Source organism: Grampus griseus (genome assembly GCF_964374135.1).
Source record: "Grampus griseus genome assembly, chromosome: X".
Lineage (NCBI taxonomy): Eukaryota > Metazoa > Chordata > Mammalia > Artiodactyla > Delphinidae > Grampus > Grampus griseus.
The window spans coordinates 117,853,785-117,864,567 of NC_138999.1; the positions used below are offsets into that span (position 1 = coordinate 117,853,785).

Genomic DNA, 10,783 nt, shown 5'->3' on the forward strand with positions numbered 1-10,783 from the left:
GTCTATAAGAGACCCACTTCAGACCTAGGGACACATACAGACTGAAAGTGAGGGGATAGAAAAAGATACTCCATGCAAATGGAAACCAAAAGAAAGCTGGAGTAGCAATTCTCATATCAGACAAAATAGACTTTAAAATAAAGACTATTAGAAGAGACAAAGAAGGACACTACATAATGATCAAGGGATCGATCCAAGAAGAAGATATAACAATTGTAAATATTTATGCACCCAACATAGGAGCCCCTCAATACATAAGGCAAATACTAACAGCCATAAAAGGGGAAATCGACAGTAACACATTCATAGTAGGGGACTTTAACACCCCACTTTCACCAATGAACAGATCATCCAAAATGAAAATAAATAAGGAAACACAAGCTTTAAATGATACATTAAACAAGGTGGACTTAATTGATATTTATAGGACATTCCATCCAAAAACGACAGAATACACATTTTTCTCAAGTGCTCAAGGAACATTCTCCAGGATAGAACATAGCTTGGGTCACAAATCAAGCCTTGATAAATTTAAGAAAATTGAAATTGTATCAAGTATCTTTTCCGACAACAATGCTATGAGACTAGATATCAATTACAGGAAAAAATCTGTAAAAAAACAAACACATGGAGGCTAAACAGTACACTACTTAATAACGAAGTGATCACTGAATAAATCAAAGAGGAAATCAAAAACTACCTAGAAAAAGGTGACAATGAAAACACGACGACCCAAAACCTATGGGATGCAGCAAAAGCAGTTCTAAGAGGTAAGTTTATAGCAATACAATCCTACCTTAAGAAACAAGAAACATCTCAAATAAGCAACCTAACCTTACACCTAAAACAATTAGAGAAAGAAGAACAAAAAAACCCCAAAGTTAGCAGAAGGAAAGAAATCATAAAGATCAGATCAGAAATAAATGAAGGAAATGATAGCAAAGATCAATAAAACTGAAAGCTGGTTCTTTGAGAAAATAAACAAGATTGATAAACCATTAGCCAGACTCATCAAGAAAAAAAGGGAGAAGACTGAAATCAACAGAATTAGAAATGAAAAAGGAGAAGTAACAACTGACACGGCAGAGATACAAAGGATCATGAGAGATTACTACAAGCAACTCTATGCCAATAAAATGGACAATCTGGAAGAAATGGACAAATTCTTAGAAATGCACAACCTGCTGAGACTGAAGCAGGAAGAAATAGAAAATATGAACGGACAAATCACAAGCACTGAAATTGAACCTGTGACTAAAAATCTTCCAACAAACAAAAGCCCAGGACCAGACGGCTTCACAGGCAAATTCTATGAAACATTTAGAGAAGAGCTAACACCTATCCTTCTCAAACTCTTCCAAAATATGGCAGAGGGAGGAACACTCCCAAACTCATTCTACGAGGCCACCATCACTCTGATACCAAAACCAGACAAAGATGTCACAAAGACAACTACAGGCCAGTATTACTGCTGAACATAGATGCAAACATCCTCAACAAAATACTAGCAAACAGAATCCAACAGCACATTAAAAGGATCATACACCATGATCAAGTGGGGTTTATCCCAGGAATGCAAGGATTCTTCAATATATGCAAATCAAGCAATGTGATACACCATATTAAGAAATTGAAGGAGAAAAACCAAATGATCATCTCAATCGATGCAGAGAAAGCTTTTGACAAAATTCAACACCCATTTATGATAAAAACCCTGCAGAAAGTAGGCATAAAGGGAACTTTCCTCAACATAATAAAGGCCATATATGACAAACCCACAGCCAACATCGTCCTTAGTGGTGAAAAACTGAAACCATTTCCACTAAGATCAGGAACAAGACAAGGTTTCCCACTCTCACCACTATTATTCAACATAGTTTTGGAAGTTTTAGCTGCAGCAATCAGAGAAGAAAAAGAAATAAAAGGAATACAAATCGGAAAAGAAGAAGTAAAGCTGTCACTGTTTGTAGATGACATGATACTATACATAGAGAATCCTAAAGATGCAACCAGAAAACTACTAGAACTAATCAATGAATTTGGTAAAGTAGCAGGATACAAAATTAATGCACAGAAATTTCTGGCATTCCTATACACTAATGATGAAAAATCCGAAAGTGAAATTAAGAAAACACTCCCATTTACCACTGCAACAAAAAGAATAAAATATCTAGGAATAAACCTACCTAAGGAGACAAAAGACCTGTATGCAGAAAACTATAAGACACTGAGGAAAGAAATTAAAGATGACACAAACAGATGGAGAGATATACCATGTTCTTGGATTGGAAGAATCAACATTGTGAAAATGACTCTACTACCCAAAGCAATCTACAGATTCAATGCAATCCCTATCAAACTACCACTGGCATTTTTCACAGAACTAGAACAAAAAATCCCACAATTTGTATGGAAACACAAAAGACCCCGAATAGCCAAATCAATCTTGAGAACGAAAAATGGAGCTGGAGGAATCAGGCTCCCTGACTTCAGACTATACTACAAAGCTACAGTAATCAAGACAGTATGGTACTGGCACAAAAACAGAAATATAGATCAATGGAACAGGATAGAAAGCCTAGAGATAAACCCATGCACCTATGGTCAACTAATCTATGACAAAGGAGGCAAGGTTATACAATGGAGAAAAGACAGTCTCTTCAATATGTGGTGCTGGAAAAACTGGACAGCTACATGTAAAAGTATGAGATTAGATCACTCCCTAACACCATACACGAAAATAAACTCAAAATGGATTAAAGACCAAAATGTAAGGTCAGACACTATCCAACTCTTAGAGGAAAACATAGGCAGAACACTCCATGACATAAATCACAGCAAGATCCTTTTTGACCCACCTCCTAGAGAAATGGAAATAAACACAAAATTAAACAAATGGGACCTAATGAAACTTAAAAGCTTTTGCACAGCAAAGGAAACCATAAACCAGACCAAAAGACAACCCTCAGAATGGGAGAAAATATTTGCAAATGTAGCAACTGACAAAGGATTAATCTCCAAAATTTACAAGCAGCTCATGCAGCTCAATATCAAAAAAACAAACAACCCAATCCAAAAATGGGCAGAAGGCCTAAATCGACATTTCTCCAAAGAAGATACACAGACTGCAAACAAACACATGAAAGAATGCTCAACATCATTAATCATTAGAGAAATGCAAATCAAAACTACAATGAGATATCATCTCACACCAGTCAGAATGGCCATCATCAAAAATCTACAAACAATAAATGCTGGAGAGGGTGTGGAGAGAAGGGAACCCTCTTGCCCTGTTGGTGGGAATGTAAATTGATACAGCCACTATTGAGAACAGTATGGAGGTTCCTTAAAAAACTAAAAATAGAACTACCATACGACCCAGCAATCCCACTACTGGGCATATACCCTGAGAAAACCATAATTCAAAAAGAGTCATGTACCAAAATGTTCATTGCAGCTCTCTTTACCATAGCCAGGACATGGAAGCAACCTAAGTGTCCATCAACAGATGAATGGATAAAGAAGATGTGGCAATATATGCAATGGAATATTACTCACCCATAAAAAGAAATGAAATTGAGTTATTTGTAGTGAGGTGGATGGACCTAGAGTCTGTCATACAGAGTGAAAGAAGTCAGAAAGAGAAAAACAAATACCGTATGCTAACACATATATATGGCATCTAAGAAAAAAAGTCATGAAGAACCTAGGGGCAAGAAGGGAATAAAGACAGAGACCTACTAGAGAATGGACTTGAGGATACTGGGATGGGGAAGGGTAAGCTGTGACAAAGTGAGAGAGTTGCATGGACATATATACACTACCAAACATAAAACAGATAGCTAGTGGGAAGCAGCCGCATAGCACAGGGAGATGAGCTCGGTGCTTTGTGACCACCTAGAGGGGTGGGATAGGGAGGGGGGAGGGAGGGAGATGCAAGAGGGAGGGGATATGGGGACATATGTATATGTATAACTGATTCACTTTGTTATAAAGCAGAAACTAACACACCATTGTAAAGCAATTATACTCCAATAAAGATGTTAAAAAAAAAAGACACAGGTAGTCAAGGTGATAGAATACAATATCTAATCACATTTTGTCTAATGGATGAAGAAATTCATTTTAAATATAAAGATTCAGATAGGCTAAAAGTAAAAGTATGGAAAAAATATTCCACATTAACAATAATCAAAAGAAAGCTGTTGTAGCTATATTAATTTCACAGAAGCAGACTTTAGGACAAGGGAAATCATCAGGGATTCAGAGGGGCACAACATCATGAAAAAGAAGTCAATTCTCCAAGAAGATGTAGCAATGTTAAACGCATATGCAACTAAAAACAAAGTGTCAGAATATGTGAAGCAAAATCTGATAGAGATGAAAGGAGAAATAGACAAGTCCACTATTATATTTGGAGACTTCAATACCACTCTGTCGGTAATTGATAGATCAAACACGCAGAAAATCAGTAGGTGACCTGAACAGCACTATCAGTCAACTTGATCCACTTGACATTTATAAAATACTCCATCCAACAATAGAATACATATTACTCTCAAGTGACATAAAGCATTTATCAAGATAGGACAAAATCAAAGCCATTAAGCATACCTAAAAGAATAGAAATTATACAAAGTTTGTTCACAAACCACAATGGAATTAAACTGAAAATCAGTAACAAGAAGGTAGTTAGAGTATCCCCGACATATTTGGAAATGAAATAACATGATTCTGTATAATTTGTAGGTTAATGAAAAACCCCAAAGAGAGATTGAAAATATATTTTTTAATCTAAATGAAAATGTGTTTAACAAAATTGTAAAGAAAGCAGAGAGAAAAATAGAGTAAAAAATCAGTGAAATTGAAAACAGAAAAACAATAGAGAAAATCAAGGAAACCCAAAGTCGGTTCTTTGGAAAGATCAATAAAATTAATAAGCTTCTAGTTAGGCTAACCAAGAGAAAAGAAGACAGAATTACAAATATCAGAAATATCAAATATTACACATATCAGGTCAGCTGAGGGGGAAGGACCCACTCCCACCTGCTGGTCTCGCGGAGCCTCAGTGCGCCAGAGGGATGAATCTCAGGCTGTGCCAGGAGTGAAGTGGAAGGTGGAGGGCGGGGCGGACCCCCTGCTGCAGCACAGATGGGGCCCGGCGCCTCTCTGCCCCTGCTGTCAGCCATGAGAGGACACAGGGAGTGGTGGTTGAGTGTGGCGCCCCTTCGCTTCCTCCTCCGCTATCTCAGGGAAGTGAGGCCTTGGTTTAAGGAGGGTGACCTCGGGTCAACAGAGGGGGTGTCCCAGGCCTTAAGATAGGGACCGTGATGATCCGTCTATTCCAGGAGAGCAGGGTCCGCGGAGTTCATCCAGCCCTTACTGTCACCCCAGGTAGGCCCTGGGCAGGTGTGGCCAGATGCGATGCCCTCCTCTTGATCTCGGGAGAGTGAGCTCTTGTTCTGCGAGTTCTGCCTCAGAGCAGCAGAGGGGTGGGGTGCAGGCCTGCCTGGCCAGGAGAAAGCCAAGGACTCCGAGTGGGCACTGATGGGACCATCCACCCCAGGACGGTGCGAGCAACCCAAAGGCTGGCCTTCCCCCTCCCGTCAGCGCTGGGGACTGGGGGCAGGATTTTGATTGCAGTCTGCGACCTGAGGTGGCCCTCAGTTCCTCTTACAGGGACTCAAGTAACCCCGGGAGCAAGGATCTTGGTCTGAGGCAAGTGTCCTCGGGTGAGCAGAGCGGAGGAAGCCCAGGAAGGGCCGGGAGTCAGTCAAGGTGAGGACCCTGAATGTCGACCAGTGGGCCCCCCCACACCAGAGCAGAGGGGACACCACAGTGCCTGAGCTCGCACAGCCTACTGTCTTACCTGGAATCTGCAGGCTGAGCGGGCTGGTGTCACCCTGAGGAGTTTCACAGGTCCTCCCACTGGTCCTTAGGGCACAGACCAGTCAGGAAGACAGGGGACCCCCCAGAGCACTGTCTAAGGGAAGACCTATTAAGATGGCCTTGGTCAGAGCTGACAGGGTCGAGTTTCTCACACTCTTCCTCTCTCCCTCAGACCAATTGGCCGCCATCACCACGCCCTGCCCACACCCCTGCCTGCTGCCCCAGCACGGGTCATCATGCTTCACAGTCGGAAGAGTCAGTGCGACGTGCTTGAAGTAGGCCTTCAGGCCGGAAAAGAGGCTCAGGGCCTGGTGGGCGCACAGGTCCCTGTAGCTGAGGAGGAGGGGCCAGTGCCTCCTCGCTCTGTCCTTTGACCCAGGGCCCCTCAGAGGCTGTGCCTGCTGCTGGGACGCGGAGTGTGTCCCCGGAGGTCGCAGAGAGCCCGCTTCTCCATGGCCGTCGCAGCCATTCCACTGAGCAAGTCAAATGAGGGCTGCAGCAGGCAAGCAGAGGGTGTGAGCACCTCCCAGGCTCCCGGGTTCTTGCTCTGTGACGTGCTAAACAAGAAGGTGGCCAAACTGGTGCAGTTCTTAAGTGTCAAGTATGTAAAACAGGAGCCCATCACAAAGGCAGAAATGCTGAGGAATGCCATCAAAGAGCACAAGGACCACTTCCCTGCCATCTTCAGCAAAGCCTGTGAGCGCATGGAGGTTGTCTTTGGCATTGAAGTGAAGGAAGTGGACCCCACCAGCCACTCCTATGTGCTCGTGAAGACACTAGACCTCACCTACGACGGGATGCTGAGTGATGACCAGCGCGTGCCCAAGGCCGGCCTCGTGGTACTTATCCTGGGTGTGATCTTCATGCAGGGCAACCGTGCCCCTGAGGAGAAAATCTGGGAAGTGCTGAGTGTTATTGGGATGTATGCTGGGCAGGAGGATTTCATCTACGGGGAGACCAAGAAGCTCATCACCAAAGAGTTGGTGGAGGAGAAGTACCTGGAGTAGCGCCAGGTGCCCGACAGTGATCCCCCACACTGCGAATTCCTGTGGGGTCCAAGGGCCCACGCTGAAAGCAGCAAGACGAAAGTCCTGGAGTTTTTTGCCAAGATCAATGAGACTGACCCCACTGCATTCTCACGCTGGTATGAGGAAGCTTTGAGAGATGAGAAAGAGAGAGCTCAGGCCAGAGCTGCCGCGGGGGCTAATACTTCCGCCATGGCCAGTGGCAGCTCCAGTGTCATGCCCAGCAGCCTCTCCTGCCCTGAGTGAAGTCAGAGGAAGATTCTCCACTCTGTGTTTGAGGTCAAGGTTCTAAATAGTGGAGGGCTGAATTGCAGATTTTATCTTTTTTTTTCCTAAAGGTTTTTAGCTTTAGAGTCTAGGTTCGTGAATAACATTGGTCACATATTTACTGCCGTTTGTCAGGCTTTAGAATAAGAATTTTGCTAGTCTGTAACACAAATTGGGAAATGTTTCATCATATTTTGTGATCTGGAACAGGATAACATGGCATTGGAATAGGAATTTCCTTAGAAACATGCAAGGGCCCAGGAATAAAATAGATGGGAGCGAGAAATAGAAGAAAAAAATGTAAAAGATGGTTATCCTAAGAATCCTGTATCCCATTTAGTCTGTTGTTTTGTAAGATTAAAGTTATACACCTCGATTTGCTTGGCTAATTAAACAAGGTGTGAGAAATTAAATCTTAATAAATGAGAGTCCTGGCTCACTAGCTCATTTATGCTTACAGGTGGGTGTTAGAGGTGAGAGAAAAGCCTAGAATGGAAAGCTGGTCCTGGCAGTTTCTCTGGGATCGTGGAGCAGCATAGCCCAGTCTCCACCTGGAGCGGGTGTCCTGCCCTTCTGTCCCCACGCCACCGAACAGTGCACAGACTTGGTGTTCTATACACATCATCTGCAAGGATTTCCTGAGAAAAGGCTGATATTTCTTTGAGGTGGTGCCCAGAGGCTGGCACTTTTTCCCTAGCCTGGGAGAGCCAGAGCCCATGCCACTGAGAGGACATTTTCATTAAGTTATCTTGAGTGCAATTCGGCCAACTCTAAGCAAGGGCTAGATTTTTGGTGGGGGTGAGATGAATGAAAATAGTTGTTTGGATGGAAAAGCAGCTGAGAGGGGGGAAAGGAGTTAGTCCTTGACTCAAATTCCGGAAGCTTTGAGTTGCATTCAACTGGGGAAGACCTCCCAATATCCAAATTAAAGATTATATCCACTAACAGGGAAAATGTACTGCGTTTTATTTACAAAGCAGCATTTGGGGCTCACTTGTTTTATGTCCTAGAGTGCTACGTGTTCTCTGAGATGCCATGGAGCGCGTGCACACACACACACACACACACAGTCCCAGGAGAGACTGGTAGAGTCTGGGGTCAAAATCATATTAGAATTACTGCTATTATTAAACATCCATTAAATGCCAGGCCATGTGCTTGACTTACATTATATGCTGTACATTCCAGCAGTCCCACAAGTCAGGGCTTATTAGACCCACTTCACAAATGAAGAAACTAAGGCTCATATTGGCCACTTAGCCATGGACCCAGTATCACATGTCCAGTAAGTGACAGAGCTGGGACTGGATCCCTGGTCTGAATTCATCGAGGTCCAGACTGTCCCCACTACTCCCAGCCTGAGGCCGACCTTTTGTCTCTTAGTTCGTTTCCCTCCCCAGTACTGCATCATGGCAACAAAAAGAAGGGCCCTGTGTCCAGTGTGCTAAAAGCAGGCCTAAGGAAGGAAGGAGACGGTGAGAAACTGGACTTGGGGATTGTCTGTGGGCTTTATTTACCTCTGGGCCTCCTGCCTGGGTCCCAGGGCTTCCTGGCAATTCTGTCCGGGCCTGGCACTTTCCTGCACTATGCACCCTTCCACTGGTCTTCCTTCATGTGCCCTCCTGTCCAGCTCTGGATCCTGGCCTGCTGGCCGGCTCATCACTTCCTCTTCTCTGAAGACTGGACCCTGCTCCCAGTGGAACAGCCACAAATATTGTGTCCAAGTTATTTTAGTATGTCTCCCATTTTCTCATTAAGTTAAGCAGAAAATTAACTTATCCCTCACGCATATAAAACTGGATTTGTTCAGTGATGTCCTGAGAGAAGGGATTCCTCTGGGCATGACTTAAAGTTCTGAAATGTCAGCAGGACCTTTCTCCTTTACTTTGAGAAGCAAGGATTTGGCCAGAATGACCAGGAGCCAGGGAAGGATACTCTCAGTCAGTGAGGGTCATTGAGAGCATCCTGGCGAGAGCGATTGCCAGAGCCCACGAGAGAGCACGTACAAAACCGAGTCCAGAGAGCCCCAGGCAGGCTGGTGGTCAGGGCTCTCTGAGCCCAGAGTTCAGGGCCCAGAAGGAGAGATGGTGGGGAACCTGGGCGGGTGGTACTGGACGCCTTACAAGAATAGGCTGGGGAATCTCGGCATCCTCATGACCAGCTGGAAGTCCCAGTGTGGTCTGAGTGGGTAGGTCATTGGGAGGAGTGGACCAGCCACATGCCAGACACCACCCGCTGCCTTAGAGTCGCCCGTGTGTCCTGTCAGGAAGAGCACAGCTGCTCCCCTGCATCATTTGGGTGAGCTACATTTCTTGACACCTCTAGTGGTCCAGTGCTCCCTTGCCAGTGTCCCCGCGCTGGGAGCTGTCTTGATGCCTGCTGGAGGCTGGGATGTGCCCCTGTGCGCAGTGGACCCCTCCGTAGCAGCTGGGCTATGTGAGTGAGTGGGGTGGTGACCGACGTCTGCCAGGTGAGACAGGCCAGGGGCACCAATGAAGAGTGGAAGGCAGTGCGCAGCCACAAGGAGGGGGCAATTGGAGGGGCGATCCCCGGGACTAATCACCTCAGAGACTCTGCAGCAAAAGGGCTGGATGTGAACGTGCATTGAAACATGATCCAGGTGTTGTCCCCAGCTCAGGCTGCCTCCCACGGATTCTGAGCTGTCGGGACACTAGAGGGCGGGTGTCCTGTGGCTCTGACTGCCGGTCTGTGTTGCCACCAGATTCTGTCTGGGATTGAGGATTGGCCTGCATTATCTTCCCAGGCAGTAAACTGGGATATCGTAGGACTTTACTCATTTGCTTTCCATTTCTTAGAGATCACTGTCCTTCATGGCCTGATGTCCAATCAGTTAAAACTTGTTTCATATATTTCATCTGGATTTTTAGGTATATCAGGTAGGAGTTCAGTTCCTCTTACTCCATTACGGCCAGAAGCAGAAGTCCTATAATGCAAATTAAAACCAGGATTGAAAGACTATGGGACACATTTATGTTAATATAGACATACTTACATACAGCTAGGAGAATATACAGAAAATGTCAACAATGTATTTCTCTGCTAGTGGGTATATAATTGATTTCTTTATTTTCTTATTCACGGTTTTAAAATTTTCCAACAGTTTGGAAACACATATGAATTACCTTTATAAATATTTTAAAATGTGATTTTGACTGCCAGAAATAAATACACATCCTCTAAATGGTTTGTTTGCAAAAAATTGATCAACCTCTTGCTGGATTCTACCCAGCTTCTGGCATGCCTACTGCTTGTCTGACTAGAAAGAAAAAGAAATGCAATCCAATTAGTAAGCTATGTGTAGCCATCCAACTTCCCTCATACTTTCAAAGACAGTGCTGCACAGATAAGAATGCATCTCCTTTTTAAAGCCCTCTCTCCAGAAAAAGTATATTTACATCTAAATCATATTCTCCATGATATGATTAGATCCAATATTTATACGAAGGACAGTACACAGGCAATTTGGGGAGAAGGAATTATAATGATCACGTTCATTACTATGAGTGTTGTTTATATGTCTCTTGTCAGAGCGCATAATAAATAAATCATGTTATTTTAAAAATACGTTCTTCCGTCATTAC

The 10,783-nt window shown here is 44.0% G+C and overlaps 1 protein-coding gene across 1 annotated transcript; it reads left to right on the top strand.

Annotated features, from left to right (window-relative positions):
* Positions 1-6,125: 6,125 nt before the first annotated feature.
* Positions 6,126-7,206, top strand: LOC309817635 (putative MAGE domain-containing protein MAGEA13P; the record flags this gene model as incomplete). Its single annotated transcript, XM_082646904.1, is given in 5 exon segments — positions 6,126-6,231; positions 6,234-6,310; positions 6,312-6,893; positions 6,897-7,127; positions 7,129-7,206. Coding segments are annotated over 5 exon segments (1,074 nt in total).
* Between the last annotated feature and the right edge of the window lie 3,577 nt (positions 7,207-10,783).